Source organism: Neoarius graeffei, chromosome 14, assembly GCF_027579695.1.
Source record: "Neoarius graeffei isolate fNeoGra1 chromosome 14, fNeoGra1.pri, whole genome shotgun sequence".
NCBI classification, from domain to species: Eukaryota; Metazoa; Chordata; class Actinopteri; order Siluriformes; family Ariidae; genus Neoarius; species Neoarius graeffei.
Window position 1 is genome coordinate 26,548,709 of NC_083582.1, and position 27,156 is coordinate 26,575,864.

General features: G+C 39.6%; 1 protein-coding gene across 5 annotated transcripts; it reads right to left on the reverse strand.

The window, feature by feature from the left end:
- Positions 1-27,156, reverse strand: LOC132898095 (dynein axonemal light chain 1-like). Of its 5 annotated transcripts, none has more exons than XR_009656447.1 (10): positions 27,104-27,156; positions 26,716-26,754; positions 26,493-26,602; positions 26,354-26,409; positions 26,082-26,137; positions 19,494-19,620; positions 19,267-19,407; positions 11,275-11,337; positions 4,689-6,053; positions 1-2,095 (listed from the first exon to the last, which is right to left on the reverse strand). XR_009656447.1 is itself a non-coding variant. In XM_060939484.1 (9 exons), exons 1-8 carry the CDS (start codon positions 27,104-27,106, stop codon positions 11,288-11,290), a joined length of 582 nt encoding a protein of 193 aa, XP_060795467.1. In that variant the 5' UTR covers positions 27,107-27,156; the 3' UTR covers positions 4,409-6,053; positions 11,275-11,287. The 5 variants fall into 5 exon arrangements, 1 of the variants encoding a protein (XP_060795467.1); XR_009656450.1 differs by having other exon boundaries at positions 5-2,095; positions 5,913-6,053; XR_009656449.1 differs by lacking the exon at positions 1-2,095 and having other exon boundaries at positions 4,414-4,802; positions 5,913-6,053.

The window sequence follows — 27,156 nt, forward strand, 5'->3', positions numbered from 1 at the left end:
AAAAATTTTTATTTGACTTTTCAGAAGGACCAAACAAGAGCTGTGATAACCAAAAGGTAAATTTTCTTAAACACTACTTACTTGACATCGAATCAGTAGCCTTGGCGAACCACGAGGTGAATTTTGTTTCTTTTTATCTACTGATCATCTTCCGATACTACAACATTATCATGAGGTTTCTCTTATTTCGTTTCTAGTTCTGATTAGTTCAGAAGTTCATCAAGAAATAGAACGAGTAATTGAACTTGATCAGGATAAGTGCTGATTGGTTACAAACAGTGTCCTAAATCACTCATATTCACTACACCCTACTCACTATTTAGGGACTTACTCTATGGAGGACTATATAGTGAGCTCATTGATTAAATGATAAAACTACTTTGCTGTGGCACTACTTTCATGATGCATTGCGAGATACTTTGAGTGCACTATATAATAATGTAATAATACTCGCTATACATTCGGACAGCACTACAAAATGGCGATCTGATTATATAGTCACAATGTGTCCCAAATCACACTCTACTATATATGTAGGGCGTGATTTGGGACACATTCAGGACACCATTTGCACCAAAAATGATTTTAACCTTTTTGGTGACCTTGACCGGATGACCGTCAAAATGTTGGAGGTTCTATTTGAGACCAATGCCAATCTATCCTGAAAGTTTCATGAAGATTGGTCCAGCCATTTTCTCATAATGTTGCTAACAAAAACCCCACTAAAAACCACACCTTGCCCCCTGGTGGACTCTGTCCTGGGCAAGGTAAAAAAAAAAAAAAAAAAAAAAAAACTATTTTCTTAACATTTTCTCCATTTCTTTTGTCTTCATTTCATTTCCCCCCTATTAATCACTTCTGCAGTAAGTATTGTCAACATATCCCATTTCCATGTCAATTTTTTTTTTACTATTTGTAATACTATCAATCTGACATTGCATTGTTGTTTTTTTATTGTATTCTCTAGGTTCCACAACATAGGTTTAACAAACTATACAGAATGTCTCTGTGATCCATATCGGTCATGACATCCATCGTGTAGGTTGTTGGTTGCTGGAGGCCGGGTGTGAACGGTGTTAGCAGCCTAGAGGGTCGTTGGAGTGATCTGTGGGTCGCTGGCCCTCTCTGCCATCAGCTGAGTATTGGTGCGGATGTGTATTTAGTTTTCTGGGAAGTGTGCCAAGGACTGCATTGTAGGTGGCTGATAAATGGTGTCTCAGACCACCACCTCTGTTCAGTGATGGTCGTTCCCAACCTTCCTCCTTGCTCATGTGAGTTGTAGATTATTCAAATGTTGTAAGGAGTGTCATACTGAGTCTTTTATATTTTCTAATCTTAGCCCCCTCTTTTTTTCCCCACTCTAATTTGCATACCAGTCTTCCAATTTAAAATGTGTTCCATCATCCCTGAGTGTGTAAGGAGGGTACAAGCTTCTAACCTTAAAGCCTACTATGTATAAATAAAAAAATTTATTGCAAATTTAAAAAAAATGCATATAATTACTAAGAATTATTAATTCTTACTTCTGAGAGTAGTTATATTTATGATATTAGAATATTAAATTGTCCCCATAATATTAAATTCTGTGAGGGGAGGAGGGGTAATTAAAAAAATGTCAAAGAATTTACCTTTTCTTGCAATAAAAAACACAGAATTAACTTATTGCTGTTTCAAACTCCAAGTACTTCTAAAGCTTGAAGTTCATTTGAAACATATCCAAAATTTGTCTCGAGATGTGAAGCAATTTAAATTAAGCAGAACTTGGTGGTCCATCTCTATAGATTTCCCAGTAAATTTTTTAAATTCCTGCCACAAGACGAGCTACCCATAATTCACTTCTGGTTGTCACAATGATAAAAGTATAACACTTCTTAAGTTTTTTTTTTTAACTTAAAGAAATTATCACGGTTAAACCTGTTTATTCAACCAAAAGGCTCAAGTCTGATTCACCCGACAGCTCCACTCATTGAGACATCGTCGGTTCGATGGTGACGTCATCTTTGGGATGTCATTCTGAATCTTGCAAAAATAGTGTTCGTATCAGAAGACTTCGTATCAGAAGACTGATGGTTTGTATCCGGAAGGGGGCAACGTTCTGAAAATGGTAGCAAAACAAGAAATTAAAAAAAAAAAAAAAACACGAGAAAATTTTCAATTACAAAATTTGACTAAGTTACGCATACAGTTGCCATTCTGACTACAAAATTTGCATGTTTTAACTTGCCCCTCATTACACTTGGGGCAGAAAACAGCAAGAAACTTAACACACACACACACACACACACACACACACACACACACAGGTCCATATTTGGACACTGACACAAATTTTGTTTTTTTACCTGTTTACTGAAACATATTCAAGTTATAGTTATATAATGGACATGGACATAAAGTCCAGACTTTCAGCTTTCATTTGAGGGTATCCACATTAAAATTGGATGAAGGGTTTAGGAGTTTCAGCTCCTTAACATGTGCCACCCTGTTTTTAAAGGGACCAAAAGTAATTGGACAATTGACTCAAAGGCCATTTCATGGGCAGGTGTGGGAAATTCCTTTGTTATGTCATGCTCAATTAAGCAGATAAAAGGCCTGGAGTTGATTTGAGGTGTGATGCTTGCATTTGGAAGATTTTGCTGTGAAGAAAACATGCGGTCAAAGGAGCTCTCCATGCAGGTGAAACAAGCTATCCTTAAGCTGCGAAAACAGAAAAAACCCATCTGAGAAATTGCTACAATATTAGGAGTGGCAAAATCTACAGTTTGGTACATCCTGAGAAAGAAAGAAAGAAAGAAAGAAAGAAAGAAAGAAAGAAAGAAAGAACGAACTGGTGAACTCATCAATGCAAAAAGACCTGGACACTCACAGAAGACAACAGTAGTGGATGATCGCAGAATAATTTCCATGGTGAAGAGAAACCCCTTCACAACAGCCAACCAAGTGAACAACACTCTCCAGGAGGTAGGCGTATCAATATCCAAATCTACCATAAAGAGAAGACTGCATGAAAGTAAATACAGAGGGTTCACTCTGGGTGCAAGCCACTTATAAACCTCAAGAATTAAAAGGCTAGATTGGACTTTGCTAAAAAACATCTAAAAAAAGCCAGCACAGTTCTGGAAGAACATTCTTTGGACAGATGAAACCAAGATTAACCTCTACCAGAATGATGGAAATAAAAAAGTATGGTGAAGGTGTGGTACAGCTCATGATCCAAAGCATACCACATCATCTGTAAAACACAGCAGAGGCAGTGTGATGGCTTGGGCATGCATGGCTGCCAGTGGCACTGGGTCACTAGTGTTTATTGATGATGTGACACAGGACAGAAGCAGCCGGATGAATTCTGAGGTATTCAGAGACGTACTGTGTGCTCAAATCCAGCCAAACTGATTGGTCGGCGTTTCATAATACAGATGGACAATGACCCAAAACATGAAGCCAAAGCAACCCAGGAGTTTATTAAAGCAAAGAAGTAGAATATTCATGAATGGCCAAGTCAGTCACCTGATCTCAACCCAATTGAGCATGCATTTCACTTGTTAAAGACTAAACTTCAGACAGAAAGGCCCACAAACAAACAGCAACTGAAAACCGCTGCAGTAAAGGCCTGGCAGAGCATTAAAAAGGAGGAAACACAGCATCTGGTGATGTCCATGAGTTCAAGACTTCAGGCAGTCATTGCCAACAAAGGGTTTTCAACCAAGTATTAGAAATGAACATTTTATTTACAATTATTTAATTTGTCCAATTACTTTTGAGCCCCTGAAATGAAGGGATTGTGTTTAAAAAAATGCTTTAGTTCCTCACATTTTTATGCAATCATTTTGTTCAACCCACTGAATTAAAGCTGCAAGTCTGAACTTCAACTGCGTCTGAATTGTTTTGTTCACAATTCATTGTAGTAATGTACAGAACCAAAATTAGAAAAATGTTGCCTCTGTCCAAATATTTATGGACCTAACTCTGTGTGTATTATTTATATATATATATATATATATATATATATATATATATATATATATATATATATATATATATTATATATAAATAAATAAAAAAATAAAACACACACACACAAAACTACAGTGCTTTTTTTTTTCTTTAAAAGCTGAGCTACTAATAAAATCTCCTTCCACCCATTAGTTAAGGGATGAATTTGAATATTATTTGAATTTTTTTATTTATATATATATATATATATATATATATATATATATATATATATATATATATATATATATATATATATCTTCCAAATGACTCTTTGGGTTAAAATTAATCAAACAAGGCTTTACATCTAAAGATTCTATAGCTTTCTTTTTTTTGTCAGTCCATTTAGTGTTTTAAAAGAAAATCCATTTCTCATATGTAAATAAACTAATATACGTCAATGGAGTTTTTTGTCCAATTATATTTTTGTATAAATTTCTGATGATCACTAGCATTTACACTAACGAAATATATCCTTTTTTTTTTTAGGTCAAAATCAGGCGAAGCAAAAAGAGTCTCAAATTAAATAGGTTGTATTTAGTCACATGACTAAATACAACCTTGCTTGCGAGTTTACTTCCGGTGAACGAAGTGGTGGTCAGACAAACCAATTTAGCTGCAGTTATGTAAAAAGAGCTAGTGAAACCGTCTCCAACTATTTTCGCAGTTGAGGGGTCAATACATGGTCAAGATACCTTCAGAAAGTTGTTCTTTGCAATGGGACAGACACGTTATCAAAGAAGGATTTTTCCTACGAGTTGGAAAATTCCCCATCTGTTGAGTTCCCCGACACCTCAAACAACCTGGTGCTGCTGACATCGTTCAACATGGACAAACAGATAAAAACATGGAAGAGCATAGAGACATACAACTTTTTATACATGGCTGGGTTAAAGATCTGGGGTAAGCAGGCATTTTTGGGCTTTTTGTGCACGTCTTTGCAGTGGTTGCTAAGACACTAAGTTTTAATATTGGGTGTAAACAAACCACAGCTGCTCGATTCTCACCCTTCCCTGCTCCTCTTCCAGCAAACGATACTTTTTTTTTTTAAACAAAAAAAAAAAAAAAATGCAGTGACAATAAATAAACGCTGCATATCAAAGATTTCTAGGACATCCTAATAAAGTGAAAACATGAGCTTTGGTTGACAATATGGCGACCATGATCAAACAAAACAAAAACACATGAGGATCTGAGAGTCTCCTGAACTTCAAAACATCATGAGATAATGGAAAATGGTGAGAAAATTCATTTGTGAATCCAAACAAAATAAATCAGAGGAATTTATTGAAGTGATCACTGCAAACTTGAGCGTCCTTTGACTTGGCTCCCTTCCATCACAGCAAAAGGTTCAAGAGCCACTTTTCATCACCTTTGCTCTTTCACCCTTTATTACTTCATGGGGAACCCGGACGAAACTTATCAGTTTCACGGTTTGTTCGATTTGAGCAGTGCAAAACAACGCGCACACACAGGGCATTTTAACGACTAACAACGCGCTCCAGTGATAGTAACGCTTTGCGAACAGTCAGCTTAGCTGACCACCAGTTCATGTCTTGCATATCTAATGAGGCGGATGCAACGCCATGTGACCAACCTATATCCAGGCTGAAAATCCTGAGATATATAACAGATTTGTAGCTGAATTTACAAAAAAATTACAATTTGTATACATACAAATTCCTTGCTCCCTCCCAGTTATATTTATATTTCTGAAGTTTGTTGTGGTTTGTATTTATATGCATTTTGTGTTATGAAGTGTCATTGTGTGCTTTGTCTCTAATTAAAAGCCAAAAATGGATAATGTGCAAAATAAAGTGTTACACACAAATATACAGAGGCCTGGAAGGAACATGGGGGGGGGGGGTTTACAGATGTGTGCACTTTGTTAACTTTGTGAAATGTGTGTGATAGCTCACCTAGTATGTGCTGTACTCAAACATTAAGCTGGTCTCTGCGCCAGTGGTCATAACAGTAATCATAACACAGCGAACATAACACCTTGCTCATCCAACTGAGGAAACCCACCAAGACTGTTGTGTCTGCTCCCCTCACTACCACTAGAGGAAACAAGAAAAAGAAAGATTGGATGAGAAGCACATGGAGTACAAGAATGCCAATATACACGGTGGATTCAGACCCCTTTAATTGTTACACACTGTTGTGGATTTGATTTTGAACGGACAGAATGGACTTTTTTACTCATCAATCTACACACAGAGTCATCATATGTCTGGGGAAAAACAAAACGTTGACCAAGTAGAAATACATCAAGCAGGTGACGGATGATTTTAGCAGATTTTGCCCCCATCCCTCTCTGTACATGCGCACTGTCTCAGAGCCAATTTAAGAAGCACACAAGCTAGCAACAGCAGCTAATGCAGTGTCATGAGATGGAAGACCTATTGGACCATAACATCTAGCTCAGGACCCACATTAACAGAACAAAAGTTGGATGTCTTCAGATATTTGAACCATTAAGGCTTCCATGCTATTGGTTGGCGTTAAAAGACCCACCCCTTTCTGACATAGGGACTGCGTGGGCTGATATGCTGTGGTCATGTGGGCTCTTGCCAGTGGGTATGTTTAGGTTACGTACCCATCATGTGTTTGATATGCAACTGTGATGTAGTAGTTGGGACAGTCCATTTGGGCAGTGTGGATCAACGAACAAGGAAACCAAGTAGCTGGGAGTGATTTCCCCCCCCCGCATGGAGAAGCAGTGTTCCAGCCAGTTTATTTTACAAGGGTACTATGCCCAGCCATCAAATACTAACATCATGCCCAAATTTATATGCGCCCTGCTCATAAAAGCGCCCTTGACATATGTTCCACAACAGAAACAAAGTGTGTCCTAACGAGTACAAACAAATATTGCCAACTTCCAGTGAAAATAATGCATGCTGACCAATCACAGCATACTAGGTCATAGTCATAGCAGAGCACATTGTGCGGCTCTATACTTCTGATGCATCAGCCTGATTTTTGATGGCTTTTGCAACCAGATGGTACCCAAGCATAAGTGCAGGGCAACATGTAAAACACAACCACCAGACAAAGAAATTTCTCTCTTTATTTATAGAAGATAGATGGGTTTTTATTTCACAGCGTTTATTTTAACTTGCTTTATAAAAAAAAAACAAAAAACATGGGATTATTTACCAATACATTTTACAGAAAATATTCACAACAGTTTCACCTTTTCCTTCACAAAATTCATGATGATTTGTTGGCCGAAAAAATAAAAATCTTGGGTGGCTGTGGTTTTGGCGGTATTCCCCGACAGGCACGTGCATTCAGGTCACTAACAAAATTAGTTTTGAGTGTTTTTGCTACTTTTTGTTTTCGTAGTTATAAGTTTGGTACTAAAACACTTCCAGTATCTTGCTTTTTTTTTTTTTTACAATTACAACAGACTAAAAGTCCATAACCATTTTGGCACTGCTTAAGAAAAAGTCGCAATGAAATTGCGAGTTATCACTTTTTATCCTTTGAAATTGCAGTGCAAGAATTCTTGAGGCCTGCAAATGAATTAAGCTTACTCAAGGTTAACTTTCAAGTCTTGTGGATACACTGGATTATTTAAGCTTATTAATATTTTATTATTCTATTCAGGTTGATTTTGTGCCTTTGAAAATCTTTTGCTCATATACTTATCAGGAGCTCTGCCTTTAAGCAGTGCCTAAACATACAGTAGTGTCTTGCAAAAGTATTCATCTGCCTTGGTGTTTGTGCTATTTTGTTACATTACAAGCTGGAATGAAAATTTTTTGGGGGGTTAGCACCATTTGATTTACACAACATGCCTACCACTTTAAAGGTGCATTCTTAAAAAAAATTTCAGGGGTTGTGCCACGAACAATAATTAAGGTTAAAAAAAAAATAAAATCTGGAGTGTGCACAGGTATTTACCCTTTTTTGTATGAAGCCCCTAAATAAGAGCTGGTCCAACCAATTCACTTCATAAGTCCCATAATGAGTTGATTAAGCTCTGCCTGTGTGCAATCAAAGCAGCACATGATCCGTCACATGATGTCTGTATAAAAATCTACCTGTTCTGGAAGGACCCTGACTCTGCAACACTACTAAGCAACCAACAAGGAGCTTCCAAACAGGTCAGAGACAAAGTTGTGGAGAAGTATAAAATCAGGTGTAGACTCATCTGTGTTGGTAAATGACATTATAAAGACTAAACTTTTGTTCCAACACATAGGGACTTGGACTTACCTTGAACGCTGTTTGGGTAAGTCAGAGTCCTTATGTGTTGGAACAAAAGTTTAATCTCTATAAAGTATAGAAGAAGAAACCTTTGTCACATGCACACTTCAAGCACAGTGGAATTCATCCTCTGCATTTAACCCATCTGAAGCAGCGAACACACCCACACCAGTGGGCAGCCACACTACAGCACCCGGGGAGCAGTCAGGGGTTAGGTACCTTGCTCAAGGGCACTTCAGCCCAAGGCCGCCCTACGTCAACCTAACTGCATGTCTTTGGACTGTGGGGGAAACCGGAGCACCCGGAGGAAACCCACGCAGATACGGGGAGAACATGCAAACTCCACACAGAAAGGCCCTTGCCGGCCACTGGGTTTGAACCCAGAACCTTCTTGCTGTGAGGCGGCCGTGCTAACCACTACACCACCGTGCCGCTATCAGGGTTGGGTTATAAAAAAAAAAAAAAAATCCCAAACTTTGAATATCCCATGGAGCACCATTAAATCCATTATAGCAAAACGGAAAGCATAACACCACTACAAACTGGACAAAAGAAGGCCACCCACCAAAACTCACAGACTGGGCAAGGAGGGCATTAATCAGAGATGCAACAAAGACAACTTTCAGTGCGTTTACATGCACATAGAGAAAATCGAATTTCTGCCGTAGCTCGACTGAAATCAAAGTTCTAAATGCCATGTCAACACCTTAGCTCGGCTGAAATCGAACCAAACTGGATTTCTCGTAATTGAGCTACGCGACCTAGATTATGCGATTGTAGCCGAGCTACTTAGTGCATGCAAACCCTATCGAGCTACATAGTCGAGCTACTTACTTCAGCACTGCCCCTTCCGGAAGTGACGAGTGATGAGACCACAAGCGGGAAACACAACAGCCTCGGTCGGCATGACAACAGCAGAAGTAGCGAGCAGCAGAAGAGGTCAGGAGGAAGAGAAAATGGCGAGCAGAAGTGTGCACCTCTGGAGCAATGAGGAGACAGAGTTCATGCTCATTCAGCTTCATGCTCATCAGCTCGTTTTTCTTGCGAACACGGAACTGATAACTTTGTTTATACTCTTGAATAGCTGTTCTTCATGACGACAACCGGAAGTGTACCAACACGATGGGGCGTGTAGCGCCACCTGTGGCTCGGGTGCACAATGTACCTCACACAATAGCTCGATTTCCTTGTGTGCATGTAGGATTGGATTTCTCTGGCACCCCTGCTGGGACCCTTAGCTCGATTACCGACAGTAGCTCGATTTGGATGTGCATGTAAACGCACTGACTGAAGGAGCTGCAAAGATCCACAGCGGCAATGGGAGTATCTGTCCATAGGATCACTTTAAGCTGTACACTCCACAGAGTGGGGCTTTATGGAAGAGTGGCCAGAGAGGAAAAAAAAAAAAAAAAAAGCGCCAGTGCTTAAAGAAAAAAATAAGAAAACACATTTGGAGTTTGCCCAACAGCATGTGGCAGATTCCCCACACACATGGAAGATGATTCTCTGGTCAGATGAGACTAAAATTGAACCTTTTCACCATCATGGGAAACGCCACATGTGACACAAACCCAACACTTCCCATTACCCTGAGAACACCATTCCTACAGTGAGGCATGGTGGTGGCAGCATCATGCTGTGGGAATGTTTTTCCACCTGCAGGGACAGGAAAGCTGGTCAGGATTGAAGGAAAGATGGATGGCACTAAATACAGGACAATTCTGGAGGAAAACCTGTTTGAGTCAGCTAGAGGTTTGAGACTGGGACGAAGGTTCATGTTCCAGCAGGACAATGACCCTAAACATACTGCTAAAGCTACACTGGGGTGGTTTAAAGGGAAACATTTAAAATGTCTTGGAATGGCCTAAACCTCAATTCATTGAGAATCTGTGGCATAACTTGAAGATTGCTGTACACCAATGCAATCCATCTAACTTGAAGGAGTTGGAGCAGTTTTGTCTTGCCAGTGGCTAGATGTGCTAAGCTAATAGACACATACCCCAAGAGACTTGCAGCTATAATTGCAGTGAAAGGTGGCTCTACAAAGTATTAATTTTGGGGGGTAAATACCTATGCACACTCCAGATTTCTGTTTTTTCATCTTATTGTGTCACCAAAAAATAAAAAATAAAAGTAGGCATGCGTATAAATCAAAATGGTGCAAATGCCCCAAAAATCCATTTTTATTCCAGGTTGTAATGCGACAAAACAGGACAAACACCAAGGGGGATGAATACATTTGCAAGACACTGTATATATTACAATAATTAATCAGTGAAGCAAGTGTAAAAAGCAGCGATGCCTACAAACACACAAAAGAGAAAAGAACTGGTGAAAGCTGCAAGGGGCTCAGAGAACTGAGCATCTCTCTTTGCCAGAACATAAGCACATCTAGAAGTTGTAGGACTAAACAAATTCAATTTGAATCACAAATTGATCACAAATTTAGGACTGATAGATCGAGACTCTAGATATAGATCTGTAGAAATCTAGTCCCTCACATTAACGTGTTAGACTAGATCTACCACACTGAACTCTGCTCTGAAGTTATACACACACACCATAATCAGTAACATGTCAAGCTACCCACATCTTGAGTAATATTTATTCTTCTGGTTATTTATCCATTACCAAGTGCATTATCCGCTATTGTGCAATATCTATTACCATAATCCCTCTGACCAAGTGCAATATCTACCACAATATAACCAAGTGCAATATCTATGACCAAGTGCTCAGTGTATGTTATGTGAATGTCTGTAGATTGTATATCTTTCCTCTTTGTAAATTTCGTTCACATCTTGTAAATTTGTAAACCATTATATCCACACCTTGTTTGTAAATATTGCATCTTATGTATATATTGAGGTCTATTTCGTAAAGCAGTGCATTGAAATTTCATTGTCTAGATTACACAATGACAATCTTGAATCTAATTGAACATTAAAGTATTAATACTTTTTACATTAGCTGAACTGTAACATCAAGTCAACATGTAAAATCTACAAATACTACAAAAGTCTTGTAATTGTTAAATGTTGGAGTGAAGTCATAAAATTGTACCCCAGTGAAGATCTTAACTTTCTGCCTCCTTCTCCTCCTGTTCTTGGCTAATCACTGGGATCCCTGGTAATGACAGTCAGAAGAATGACAAGGGTCAGCATCACAGCTCACTGATGACTGAAGCTACAATTCACCAAATCACAGCTTACTTACTTCTGGATAGATAATATAGACCCTGATATAGCCACAACGGTTGGGGAGAAAGCAATACTTTGTGTGTTTGTGATTAAATATCAAAATACTAATATACGGTGTACCTCTGAATATTCCGTCTGAGAAAAAAAATGCATTGCTAATGTTGGTTAATATTTAACAAAAGCAACATTAGCAAACCATTTTTTTTAATCCATTTCAGTGCAAAGTTATACACACGTTGCCCTATTAACTGTGAGGTGATTATCGGAAGAATAATTGTTCTTCCAATATCATCAATCACCTCACAATTAAGAGGGCAATGCGTGTTTAACTTTGCACTACAATGGATTTGAAATGAAGCAATCAAGAAGTGATTGAAGTGTAGACGTGCAGCTTTAATTCAAATCAATTAACAAAAATATCACATTAACTTTCGGAATTACAGCTTTTTTTTTTTTTACAAAGTCCCTCCATTTTCACTCAAAAGTACAAACTCAATTATAAAAAGATGAGCATTATTTTTAATACTTGAAAACAAATCCTTTGCAGTCAAACACTATCTGAAGACTGGAACCTATGGACATCACCATGCTGTTTCCCCTCATCTCTCCCTTGAGATGCTTTGCAAGCCTTTACTGCAGCTGCCTTCAGCTGTTTGTGGTTCTTTCTGCCATCAGTTTTGTCTTCAGTATGTGAAAAGCAGCTCAATTTGCTTAACCGACTTGGACATTTAATAATATTCTTAATTTCTCTGCCATAAAAAAGTCTCCCAGCCTTACTTGCCCAATGGGCAAGCAACACCCAAAACATACTTGCCCAAAGCTTTATTTTATTTTGGATAGGACAGAATGCAGTGGACTTTTTTTAAATAGGTGAAGCAGCATAATTATCATAAATCCACAAAACAAACAAAACCTGTGCAAAATGTCACCGTGGAACCAGAGTGTAGAAATGAACCTAATGAACCTACAGTTCAAGAGAGTTCGACACAAACACACTGAACTTTACAACAGTTGCATGCATGTGAAATGGGGGGGGGGGGGGGGGGGGGGGGACTAAGCAAGAAAAACTGTATTGGATAAAATTGTTCTTGTCCGTTACACACTGAACTGTGTGATTCAGTTGTGCCTTTGAATAAAGAATAAATGAAAAAGGAACTGAACATTAACTGTTTATTGAAATTATTACTACAAGAATGATTATAGTTACTACATAACTATAGCTACAACTGAAATGTGCCGATTCTGTTACTGTTTGTAAATTATTGTACCATCCACTACAAGATAAAATTAAAATAAAATTTAACAATATTGTTTGAAAGTCTAGAACAAGATCTTGCAAATAACACTTCAGATATTGTTTTAACAGGCGGCATGGTGGTGTAGTGGTTAGCGCTGTCGCCTCACAGCAAGAAGGTCCGGGTTAGAGCCCCGTGGCCGGCGAGGGCCTGTGTGGAGTTTGCATGTTCTCCCCGTGTCCGCGTGGGTTTCCTCCGGGTGCTCCGGTTTCCCCCACAGTCCAAAGACATGCAGGTTAGGTTAACTGGTGACTCTAAATTGACCGTAGGTGTGAATGTGAGTGTGAATGGTTGTCTGTGTCTATAGACCCCTTTCACATGATGTCACCGTGCCGCGAGATTTTGTTAGGCGCCATATTGGAAGACCAAGTACATGCACTCACAATATAAAACAAAGTACGAGCGAGAGTAAAGTGACACGATGGATGATAATTCGGGTTATGTGAGTATATTACCAGTTGCAGAAAGGGCACGGTATGTGGAGAAACTGGCTGTGATTGATGGGTTTGACCCATATGATAAGACTCAGAAAAAATTATGTGAATCCAAGCACACGGTTTAACGCAAAAGTTCGTTTATATCCCGACCTTGTCAGCTGTCAGATTTATGTTAATGGACCCGGTAAGCTGGTAAATAATATATATTTTTTTTCTTTACCAAATTCTAACAGGGCGGCACGGTGGTGTAGTGGTTAGCGCTGTCGCCTCACAGCAAGAAGGTCCTGGGTTCGAGCCCCGGGGCCGGCGAGGGCCTTTCTGTGCGGAGTTTGCATGTTCTCCCCGTGTCCGCGTGGGTTTCCTCCGGGTGCTCCGGTTTCCCCCACAGTCCAAAGACATGCAGGTTAGGTTAACTGGTGACTCTAAATTGACCGTAGGTGTGAGTGTGAATGGTTGTCTGTGTCTATGTGTCAGCCCTGTGATGACCTGGCGACTTGTCCAGGGTGTACCCTGCCTTTCGCCCGTAGTCAGCTGGGATAGGCTCCAGCTTGCCTGCAACCCTGTAGAAGGATAAAGCGGCTAGAGATAATGAATGAATGAATGATGAAATTCTAACAGAAAACGAGAGCGCCCGAAAGGGAAAACCAAGCCGAGCCGCCTCACGGCTGTAATGCAAATTGCTTTCCTCCTCGGTATACAAGTGCGCTTCCATGGCAGGGAAAAAGAAACTACATTTTGCCGCCTATGTAGTCCCCTATTTAAACAAATAGGAGTCATTCAGGATTCAGCCATGTTTTTGCTCCGTGCTTTTACTCGACCAAAGTTATACAGTATTATGAGCTTTAAATTGCATAAATAAAACCATTTGGTGAAACTTTGAAGAAGAGATTGTACTGGTTTAAAGTTTTTACCGAACGTTTTCATGTCGACTCCAATTAATACACTAGTAGAATCGATGACTAGTTTAGTAGGCCAAAACTTTTTTCAATTTTTGACTGTACCAGCCTGAAAAAACTTGCGACAGTCAAATGGAAAAAAAGCAAGCTGGTCATGTTGTACTGGACTAATCTATGACTGATGAGTATAGTAAGTGATACTAGTACTGATACAATAAAACAGACGACTGTAATCTGGTAGGCAGCACGATTTATATTATTTCTCCGTGTCAGATACATAAGGAGGACTGGACACCAATTCTGCCATCTGTTTGCTACCCAGACATTGTAAACTATTTGTTGTTTACACCCAGTGCCTACACTGCTGATGACTTGAAAGCCTACAAAGGGCTACAGGCTTACAATTATGTTGTTAGTGGCTTGGTTCATGATATTACAGCTGTTATTAAGAATAACCTACACATAGTTATTATTATTAAATTGTAGAAGTCTGGGAGGCTTGCTCCTCATACAATTATCAACTTGAGGCCACTTTAGCATGTTTTAAATCTGAATTTCTTGCGTTTGCTTACCTCAAAGTGTCCGCAGATCATGCACAGACTTATCCATTATATCCACAGTTTTTTGCCAAGTCTCACACAGGTTTCTTTCAAGTCTACTGTTGGGCCAATAAATCATAAATAAAACAGCTCAGATTTAAGTCGTTTGCCACTCCACTTTATTCTCGTGGGTTCACATACCGCTGCCGTTATCAGGAGTTTGTTGGTCTTCCAAAATGGCGCAGGGTCTGTTTACTTCCGGTTTCGGGTGACGTCAGTGAAAGGGGTCTATTGGGCCTTTTCCACTACCCTTTTTCAGCTCACTTCAGCCCAACACGGCTCACGTTTCGACTACCTCAGAGCAGCATGACTGAGCTCACTTCAGCCTTACTCAGCACCCAAAACTCGCACGGTTTTGGAGTGGGGCTGAAGTGAGCCCAACCGAGCCGAGTGGGGCTAGGGGCATGAGGAGACACTCCCCTGTGCACTGACTGGTGAGGAGGAGTGTCCTCACATGCCCACACACACCCTGCGAGCATGCTGGGATCTTTAACCACCATCTGTAAACACCGTATGCGCCTCGCCTCATCTATACGCTCTTGCCAGTATCTGTTGGCGTTGTCGGTGACAACAAGCCACAGCACCAAGACCAGCAACACTAACAACTCCATGTCCTCCATGTTTATTGTTTACTATCTGGGTCGTGAGACTACCGCTTAAAAGCTCATTGAGGTCACTGTTTGCGCCGCCTAACGACATCACGTGACGTCCACCCACTTTCGCTAACTCCACCCAATGTGTCCACCCACTTCCAGCCAGCGCGGTTGTAGTCGAAATGCAACCCCAACAGCCCCACTCAGCTCGACTCAGCACCGCACGGCTCAGCCCAACTCAGCCGCGTTGGTAGTGGAAAAGCCCCATAAGTGTCAGCCCTGTGATGACCTGGCGACTTGTCCAGGGTGTACCCCGCCTTTCGCCTGTAGTCAGCTGGGATGGGCTCCAGCTTGCCTGCGACCCTGTAGAACAGGATAAAGCGGCTACAGATAATGAGATGAGATGAGATATTGTTTTAACAATAATAAGCATCACTGTGTGACCTGGCGACTTGTCCAGGGTGTACCCCGCCTTTCGCCCATAGTCAGCTGGGATAGGCTACAGCTTGCCTGCAACCCTGTAGAACAGGATAAAGTGGCTAGAGATAAAGAGATGAGAATCACTGTATAAAAGACAGAGTGCAGATAGCGGTGTAACTAGGTCCTTGGGGTTGCTGAGACATGGAGGGACAGGAATACGTAGTTTACCATCCAGCCCACAGTTCAGGTCATAGTCCTTTGACGGTAACTGCTTTGGCTTTCACAACATTCTGTTCCTAAAAGCTGATGTTGGGAAAAAGTCTTTACACAAAGGTTCTTGCTTCTATAGGGCTTCTTTTTTTTTTTTCTTTTAAACTGTTCTTCCATGTCAGGACTTTCCGGGAAAAAACAAGGTACATTCCAACATGTAGCTAATGCTAGGCCACAAATCTGCACCGTCATTCCAAAGAATTTTGTATAGATCATAACCGCTAATAAACTCTAATTTCCGTGTACATCTATCCTTTGCTTCTTTCTGTCTAAAACTGTCCAAGTAATCCAGTAGTAGAGCTTTTTTTTAAGCTGTAGTTTTCTTCAGACAACAGCAACAGACCCCGGACATCTCCGCTTGACTTCAGTATGTGAACAGCCAATCAGCGGGTCCTGTATGCGTTTACGATTTTTATGTCACGATTTACAACCAATGGGAGACACCCTTTGTCAGCTGTCTACTAATCACAGGCTCTCATGCAACAATGGCAGTATGTTGATAAATATTTAGAAAATAAAAATATTACGAAATATATGAAACCATCAAAAATAAAATCGTTTATACACACACACACACACACACACACACACAAATTTAGGCCATAAAAAGAATTTTCCCTGACACCCAATTATTTATTTTTTTTAGTGGACCAAAAGCTACCAAATTCAAAATCACAGCCTTCCAATTTAAAAAAAAAAAAAATTAATTTAGAGCCCCATGACCCTAAATTTTCCTACCATTTTTTCCTTGCCTCACCACAACCTAACTCAAGATACCACATCATGCATGACGTGGTGGGCTTTCCCCGTTCGTGCAATGCATTGTGGGATACAAATTTGAAACAGGAGAGAAAAACGGCAGACGCGAGTGTGCGCATGAAACATGGAAGACTGATGACAGTCACGGAAAATGAGAAGAAAAGACACTGTATTGCGAAGGAAAGGAAATGCAGGACCAAACTAATAAATAATCGGTGGCCAGCAAGCACCTCAGTGTGATCAGCTGTTTGTTTAGTGACAGAATGATGTAACTGTTAGTGTATGGTCAAGGTAAACCTGTAGATGGCAGTAACGCAACACTGTGGATGCCAGGTACTGTAAAACCCGAAAGGTGAAGATGACGACGGCAGCTCAGGTAAGAGTGCATCTGCGCACATGGACTTCCTCGGTCTGCTTGACTGAATGAAGCGAGCGATTTCATGTGTAAGGGGGGCTGCCCGTCCGTAGCCATAGTAACCATCTTCCCCCTTTCACAGTACAGCATTGAAAACACCAATCCCTGTATTTGATGCCATGCTCTATCTCCGCCCATACTTCTGACTCCCTGTAACGGTATTGGATACAGAGACGATACCGGATACCAAAAATACAATGACGTCACGACTGCTTTAAACCAGCAGCGGAACCGAAATTCTCTCTCTCTGGCGGTGGATTCCACACGTGAAAGAGAGAAGCCAATGCATTGGCACTACAGAAGGACAAAGAACAAAGAACGAGCTGTTGATACCGAACCTTTAGCCAAAGTTCAATGTATTTGACCTTTGCAGAGTTGTTATAATAACTGAACCGGTTAGTTCCTGCAGCCCACGCAGTATTTCAAAGAGAAAAGGCGACTGGGTCCCTTTCTCAACATCGACGAACTATAAACAAGATTCCTTCCAGATCATCGGATGACCGGTGGGACACCGAAGATCTTCAGCTGACGAGCTGTAAGGAATGAACTGTCTTCTCCCTGGATCTGCTCTATCTTCGGAACAGAAGGCGCGCTTTCAGTCGCTAACAAGAGCGATCTTGAGTAAGGCTGGCATCTGGGCAATTGTAGTCTTAGTTGTGGCTAGTTAATATGAAGAGTGTTGTTCATTTGAATTAATTTATGGTTTAAATGTATGCATTTTGATTCACATGAAGGTCGGTCTTAGACCGCATGTTTGATTTACTTTGTTTACTACCTGTATTTAGTTAGATTGTGCATGCACTCTCTCTCCCTCTCTCTTTTACTCCCTCCATTGTACTCCACTCCTCAACACTGGGATTTCAGGAGTTTGGGTTTAAGGCCTAGCCGAGACTAGTTTAAACCACAGATTCCTTTGTTCTTGTTTTTTCGCGCACTCTTTCTGTGCTGACCATCCCCCTTTGGGCACAGCTGGCACAGAATTCGCATTCCATACACACACACACACACACACACACACACACACACGTGACTTCCCCATCACATTTTAACATCCACTCGCCCCTACACTGTAACACTGGCTATAGCTCATTACTTCTGATCACCATTAGTGCCTTAATTATCAAATACACTACTGATTCTTATTTGTATACATTGTATCACCATTTATATTGAATTATTCCTTGGCTGCTATTGTTGCTATATCTGAGCAGTATTAGTTTGCCAATTCATGTCAGCCATTTCAATAAATGGTATCTTTGGAATAAACTGTGCCCTGTTTATTGTTACAATATTCACTGAGTGCCAACCTCTACCAAAGAAAGTATTCTAATTGCCTTCACCCATTTGGTTGTTATATGAATGTTATAGATCTAGAGTAAATGTATTACATTAGAGCTACAATACTCACTAAACTATAGCAACATCACTAAGTTATTCCATTGATTTTAATAGTTTAGCTATAAACTATTAGACACTTGAATTAATGAGACTGATCCCTTTTTACATGAGACTGATTTGATAAGCCTATTGCACCTACACATGCACATCATTTACTAGGAAATCCCCTCAAATTAAATAACTTCCCAGCCACAGAATGGCTTTTTTTTAAAAAGATATTACAAAAATAAACATGTACCACAATGACCAAATTTCAGAGGACTCTAAATTTCACCGATTTTATGAAATCGAAAGGCCGTATTGCTTTAAGAAGCTCTTGGGTTGCTTTCATGGTATGTTTTGGGTCATTATACTTCTGTACTGTTAAGCGCCATCCTATCAGTTTTGCAGCATTTGACTGAATCAGAGCAGAAAGTAAAGCTGTATACACTTCAGAATTTATCGTGCTACTTCTATCAGCAGTCACAAAAATGGCTGAAATTCCTAGTTAATGCAACATTTTTGTTAAAGCCCTTGAATTAAAATTGAAAGTCTACACTTCAATCACATCTTGATGGCTTCATTTCAAATCCACTGTGGTGGTGTATAGAGGCACAAATTACCAAAATTGTGTCATTGTCCAAATACTTGTGGACCTGTGTGTATAGTTTATATATCTGAAGTGAAATCAAAATGAAATAGAAATGAATCAAATGAATGCAAATCCGTATGGCTGTGTGTTTGTATAGCTGCATATGCATCAGTGTAAAGCTCAGGAACCAGAAGTTCCTTACCATCAAGCTTCTTCAGATTGGGGACCCTCTTGGTGGCCTCATCTATCCAGGTACCTTCAGCAGAGTACTTCTCTTCTAAAGGATTGCCCACAAAGACCAGGTCTACCAATGATGAAATTTCTGCCAGCTTCATAAACTCCCCTGATGTGGCACACGTTCACAAAACAGCTGAATATTCATTTCATGGTTTCCAAAAAGCAACTACAGTTTCAAATGTTCTCACTCACCCCAATCTTTGACCGAGTTGTTGGACATGTACAGGACACGGAGCTTCTTCATCACATGGATTCCCTTCAGCTTCTCTATGAGGTTGTAGGAGATCCATAGCTCCTCCAATGTGTCCCCTACAGGGTCCTACAGGACACAACAGCACAGATGAATATTTATCGCTCTCCTTTTCTCTCTCTCTCTCTCTCTCTCTCTCTCTCACACACACGACATTAATGAATTACTGTACATTAGCCTAGAGCTGAGGTTTATAAATGAGATCAGCAACGCTGCAATAAACAATCACCTGGAAGACAGTCAATGAAATCAGCGGCAGAAAAATCATCTAACATATCTACAACCCCGATTCCAAAAAAGTTGGGACAACGTACAAATTGTAAATAAAAACGGAATGCAATGATGTGGAAGTTTCAAAATTCCATATTTTATTCAGAATAGAACATAGATGACATATCAAATGTTTAAACTGAGAAAATGTATCATTTAAAGAGAAAAATTAGGTGATTTTAAATTTCATGACAACACATCTCAAAAAAGTTGGGACAAGGCCATGTTTAGAGACATCCCCTTTTCTCTTTACAACAGTGTGTAAATGTCTGGGGACTGAGGAGACAAGTTGCTCAAGTTTAGGGATAGGAATGTTAACCCATTCTTGTCTAATATAGGATTCTAGTTGCTCAACTGCCTTAGGTCTTTTTTGTCATATCTTCCGTTTTATGATGCGCCAAATGTTTTCCATGGGTGAAAGATCTGGACTGCAGGCTGGCCAGTTCAGTACCCGGACCCTTCTTCTACACAGCCATGATGCTGTAATTGATGCAGTATGTGGTTTGGCATTGTCATGTTGGAAAATGCACGGTCTTCCCTGAAAGAGACATCATCTAGATGGGAGCATATGTTGCTCTAGAACCTGGATATACCTTTCAGCATTGATGGTGTCTTTCCAGATGTGTAAGCCCATGCCACACACACTAATGCAACCCCATACCATCAGAGATGCAGGCTTCTGAACTGAGCGCTGATAACAACTTGGGTCGTCCTTCTCCTCTTTAGTCCAAATGACACGGCATCCCTGATTTCCATAAAGAACTTCAAATTTTGATTCGTCTGACCACACAACAGTTTTTCACTTTGCCACAGTCCATTTTAAATGATCCTTGGCCCAGAGAAGACGTCTGCGCTTCTGGATCATGTTTAGATACGGCTTCTTCTTTGAACTATAGAGTTTTAGCTGGCAATGGCGGACGGCACGGTGAATTGTGTTCACAGATAATGTTCTCTGGAAATATTCCTGAGCTCATTTTGTGATTTCCAATACAGAAGCATGCCTGTATGTGATGCAGTGCCATCTAAAGGCCCGAAGATCATGGGCACCCAGTATGGTTTTCCGGCCTTGACCCTTACGCACAGAGATTCTTCCAGATTCTCTGAATCTTTTGATGATATTATGCACTGTAGATGATGATATGCTCAAACTCTTTGCAATTTTACACTGTCGAACTCCTTTCTGATATTGCTCCAATATTTGTCGACGCAGAATTAGGGGGATTGGTGATCCTCTTCCCATCTTTACTTCTGAGAGCCGCTGCCACTCCAAGATGCTCTTTTTATACCCAGTCATGTTAATGACCTATTGCCAATTGACCTAATGAGTTGCAATTTGGTCCTCCAGCTGTTCCTTTTTTGTACCTTTAACTTTTCCAGCCTCTTATTGCCCCTGTCCCAACTTTTTTGAGATGTGTTGCTGTCATGAAATTACAAATGAGCCAATATTTGGCATGAAATTTCAAAATGTCTCACTTTTGACATTTGATATGTTGTCTATGTTCTATTGTGAATACAATATCAGTTTTTGAGATTTGTAAATTATTGCATTCCGTTTTTAATTACAATTTGTACTTTGTCCCAACTTTTTTGGAATCGGGGTTGTAAAATTAAAGCCAAAAACCAGTCAGACAGACTAAAAAAAACTGGAAAGATCATTTCGAAAACCTGTTAGGAAAAGCTCCCAATGTTTCAGATATTGAAATAGAAACAATCGTTGAGCAGGCTCTCAACATAAAAACAGGTCCATTCAAGGAAGATGAGCTTGAAGTGGTTCTGAAACATCTCAAGAACAACAACAAAAAAAAAACTGCAGGATTAGATATCCATCCTCAAGCATGGAAAACAAAATAATTTAACAACATTCTCCTCAACCTCTGTAATGCAGTTTATAACGGACAGACGATAGAAAAATGGACTGAGGGCTGCATCCTCCCGTTTCCTAAAAAAGGATATCTAGGTTTGACTAAAAACTACAGAGGAATCACTCCAGGGTATCTGCACATTTTTCAAGTACAAATTTAAAGACTTTTAAGACCTTTTCAAGACCTCTAAATAGAAAAATTAAGACTGTACAATGGCAAAGAAAATGATAAATATGATAACTTAAAACTGTTTTCTGCAATAGTTTTTTACTAACTTTAAGAAGAATGCACACAATTGGTGAACAAATTGGTAAACATTTGGATAGGTAAACAACTCGACTGATCTGCCATATAGTGCTTATGTTTCTCACTTTTCATGTGGGAATCTAGGGCTGTTTGACCCATTGTCCCCAACTCAGGGATGAGAGTGGGTCCTGATAAAAAAAAAAAAAAAAAAAAAAAAAAAGCAGAAAATCTGTAATAAGGGGGATCCGGGGGGACAACCCCCGGGAATGTTTTTTCAAAATGAGGCCTTACACACCCTATTTCCTGCATTCTGAGCTGTAGTTAATTAAAACACCTCATGCCTATTTTAATAATTATTGAAATAAAAACACTATTATATAGAACAATAATGTAACAAAATCAATATGTGTATTGTATTAATTCAAAATAATATCTACATTTTATGGGGACTGGTTATTACTCATTGTCAACATCACTTGTTTTTCTAAAAAATGTCCATTAAAATTCAGTTATTTACAGTTGCATTAATAATTCAAATTTTCATATATTCAATATATTGAATTAAATAAAAATATTCATATCTTATGGAAACTGACCTTTTCCTAATGTCCTCATTACTTGTACATGATTTCTTCACAATGTCCATTTAAATTTTAAAGTTACAGTTATCAACACTGTCAGCTATAATTCAAATTATCATATATTCAATGTATTGAATCAAACAAATGCATATTTTATGGGGACTGTCTTTATCTTACTGTCCACATCACTTGCATGTTTTCTTCAAAAGGAAAATGTCTATTTACACTTTTTACAGTTAAAAGTTATTTACAGTTCCCAGTTATTTTTGAAACAAATTTTCATTTAAGCATTTAGACTTCAGCTTCTTGGCCAAAGCCAAAAGCTTATCAGTCCTCTCTTTTTTTTTTTCTTTCATTAGCCAGCTCCTCTTGTGTTTTTACATGCTCTAACCTAGCTCTCTTCTGCTCTCTCGCACACTCCTCTCTTGCTTTCCTTTTGCTTTGCTAAACTTCTTTTTTATACCAGCATCAATTTCACATACCTTCGCTTCATCTCGCTTGTCAATAGCATTCGGCATCTTGAGAAAAAACGCCGATTAGAGGAAAGTATTTTTGATATGCAGCTCACGAACGTGTAAGTTTTGATAAAAGAAAACGGATGTGGGTGTTTTTGTAAAAACTGTTCTGATTGGCTATTATGGTCTCGACATCGATGTTTTGACCAATAACAATGCAGATAACACGAATTTTACATCACATTCAACGAGATTAAACGAGACTAAAGATGGCAACTTACAAATAACGTGTAAACATCGTTGGAGTTAATAAAGTCTGAACAGCATGAAGGAACATACCCCAACCCCCCGAAATTAATAATAAAAAAAAATCTCAACGGATTTGGCATAATATAAAAAGCTCGTTTTTTTTACTCAGAAAAAGCAGAAATCCGCCGAAAAGCAGAAAACTCTCATCCCTGCCAACTGTATAATTTTTTTGCAGAGATCACATCGGGCCTCCTTATTGCTGCCAGTTTTCTTTAACCAATCCTTGTATTTGTCATCCCCCAACCACTTGTCGTTAAACAGACATCTTCCCATAATTATCAATGCTTTCTACTGCCCATGTAAGCTACCTGCATATCTCTCACTCTTCACAACCACCACACCACACTTCCTCCAGTAGCCTCCTAACGTTAGTTCTTGATCTACGGAATGCACAGAACCAATGCTGCCCCCAAAAGGTACGCTGGTCACTTAAAATTACGATTAAAAAAATACCCCAAACCGGATGGAGACATTTCACCCGTTCGGTTCAATGTTAAATTTAATACCTCCCTTTCGAAAATTCCAGTCATTCCAAACAATTTAAGATGTTTTTAGGCCTTGAAAACCGAAAGTTGTATTTAAGACTTTTTAAGGACTCGCGGGAACCTTGCACTCTTACTACCATAGCTGCAAAAATATATAACTCCTTATTGCTAAATCGTATACAACCTGAAAGAGAAAAAAATAAAAACATTACGCAAAAACCAAAATGACTTCAGGAAAAGCAGATCAACCATTGGCCAGATTCTCACTGTTATAAGAATCATAGGTGGTGTTAGAGCAAAAAAAAAAAATCTTCCAGCTGTATTAGCTTTCAGAGATTTCACCAAAGCCTTCAACTCCATCCATAGAGGCAAAATGGAGAAAATATTAAGAGCATATGGCATTCCATCTGAAACCGTTGCAGCAATCATGATGCTCTATAAGAATAGGAAAAAAAAAAAACCAAAACAACAACCTCATAAGCTCACCAGATGGGGACACCAATTTCTTCAACATACAAGCTGGCGTACTACAAGGAGACACCTTAGCTCCTTTCCTCTTCATCATCACTTTACATTATGTACTGAGAACATCCGTAGACAAGCCCAATAGCTTAGGTTTTACACTCACCAGAAGACAATCACGCAGATTCCCAGCAAAAACACTTACTGACGTAGATTATGCTGATGATTTAGCCATCTCAGCAGATATCTTCACCGATGCTACCACACTCTTACAATAACTAGAAACCGCCATCCAAGACGTTGGTCTATATGTCAATGTCTCAAAAATGAAAATGCATGTGTTTCAACCAACAAGCCTCAATGCAAACCCTAGCAGGTGAATCCATTGAACATGTCAAATCTTTCTGTTACCTTGGCAGTGAAATAGCATCCAGTAAAAAAAAAAAAAAGACCGCAGCAATCATATTGCTAAAGCCTGGACTGCCCTCAACAAAATGAATACCGTGTGGAAATCCAATCTTCCCAACCACCTAAAACGTAGGTTCTTCAGAGCAACCGGTGAATCCGTATTGATGTATGGCACCACAAACTGGACTCTAACAAAATCACTTGAGTCAAGGCTCAATGGGACATATACACACATGCTGCGAGCCATATTAAACATCTCATGGCGTGACCACCCCACCAAAGCACAGCTATATGGAGATTTACCCCTATATCAGAGACTCAGAGCACAGATTGCGATGCGCTGGGCATTGCTTCAGAGCTAAACAAGAACTTGCTAGTGAATTACTTCTTTGGACCCCTTGACACGGCCATCTTCATGTGGGTCATCCCACGACAACATATATTGATCAATTCTGTTCAGACACTGGGTGCCAACCAACCAATCTCCCAGCAATGACGATGGAGCGTGATGGATGGGTCAAGTTTATCAGAGTTCGCTCAACCAATGATGATGAGCCAAGAGATGTGTGGGACTTATTTTTTTTTTACTCCCATTCTCACAAGGTCCAGCTGAAATCTTGACCAATCTCATCCATTCCTGCAGCTATTATTGTTTGCACCTGCCTGGGATATATTGTGATGAATTTACTTGATTCCCTTTCTTAAAATATAACCAAATTATTCATTCAGCAACCATGACCCTCACCAGGATGCAGTAGTTTCTGAAAACGAATGAATAAAAGTAGCATCACATTACCTCTCCTATTAATGAACATGACCTTTAATCATGGCTGAGTTTCATTTTAGTCCCAATGCACACCTCCACCTTAGCCTTTAACTCTGGGAATAGATTATTCTCAAAAACGCCACTGGGTGCCACTTCTGTTACTCATTAGCATTAAATTAAGTCTGATGGATATTGCTCAGGGTGGCACGGTGTTATGTGTTTTTTTGTTTTGTGGTTTTTTTTTTTCATATGTATTTGATGTTGGGGATGTGCCAAAACAAATTCCTATCAACTGTGTTGACATGGCAATAAACTATTGAATCTTAGCGCTGTCGCCTCACAGCAAGAACGTCCGGGTTCGAGCACCATGGCCGACGAGGGCCTTTCTGTGCGGAGTTTGCATGTTCTCTTCGTGTCCGCGTGGGTTTCCTCCGGGTGCTCCGGCTTCCCCCACAGTCCAAAGATATGCAGGTTAGGTTAACTGGGGAGTCTAAATTGACCGTAGGTGTGAATGGTTATCTGTGTCTATGTGCCAGCCCTGTGATGATCTGGCGACTTGTCCAGGGTGTATCCCGCCTTTCGCCCGTAATCAGCTGGGATGGGCTCCAGCTTGCCTGCGACCCTGTAGAACAGGATAAACCGGCTAGAGATAATGAGATGAATGAGATGGGATGTTGCTCACTTACTAGTCCATTAAGGTTCTTGATGTTGTTACGACTTAAGGATAATATCTTGAGGTTCTCTTGGAAAAGCAGAAAAACTGCATATTAGTTTCAGACAAAAAAAATGGTCACATTTAGAAAAAAGTTAGATGCTTTGTATTTCACAAGTCACACACATTTATATGAATTTAATTAATTTGTTTTTGGATAGTACTTTGAAAAATAGTCACAAAGTAGCTTTACAGAAATGCAGATATATTTAGATTTATACATAAGCCCATGCAATATATACTTACTTAATGCATTTAGGTTGGCAATTTTTTCAATACAGTTCGTTGACAATGACAGTTTCCTGGACAACAAACATGACAAAAGTTACACAACCAACCAATTAATCAGGATGCTAAAGAAATACAACTAAAAGGGTAAACTCACTCGCAGTTAGTCAGGGTGGAGAGAGACGCATCCATCTTTTCAATAGGAGGGATTTGGCCATAGAGCTTCACTTCTTTAGCATCAGCTGCTTTTTCCCCTGACTTCGCCTCCTGAGGAAAAAACAACCACGATTCACCAACATCTCTTTAAATATGTGCTGATTAAGAATGACAAAAATGTTATGTAGTTCATGTTATAAAGACAAACACTGACTATTCCTTACCCACTTCGCCAAAGCTTCTTTAATAGTCGTTGCTTTTGCCTGCAAAGGAAAAGAATCCGTGAGAAGTCTGTAATAATCAGAACACAGAAAACTTTTATATCTTGACCAACAACTCTGTCAACATTATGCCTACTTAATACCAGGTTAACATGTTGGCAGTCCTATCCCGTGAACCTTTAGTTGCGATTTCCTCTCATTTTGGCATTATTTTGTAAAATACTCAGCTACAATTCCTAATTTATTTGACTAATTTTGTCCCAAAAATAAAACGTCAAGATTCTCGTTTTGTTCCAAGATGCCCCAGTTACTTTTTAACTTCAGTAATACTGTACAACTTTATTAAACGTTTGTTTGTTTAATTAACAAACAAACCAGTGTTGTCACTCACCATGGTATCTTCTGTGGAACTGTTATCCTAAAACGCGCATGCGCACACTCGAC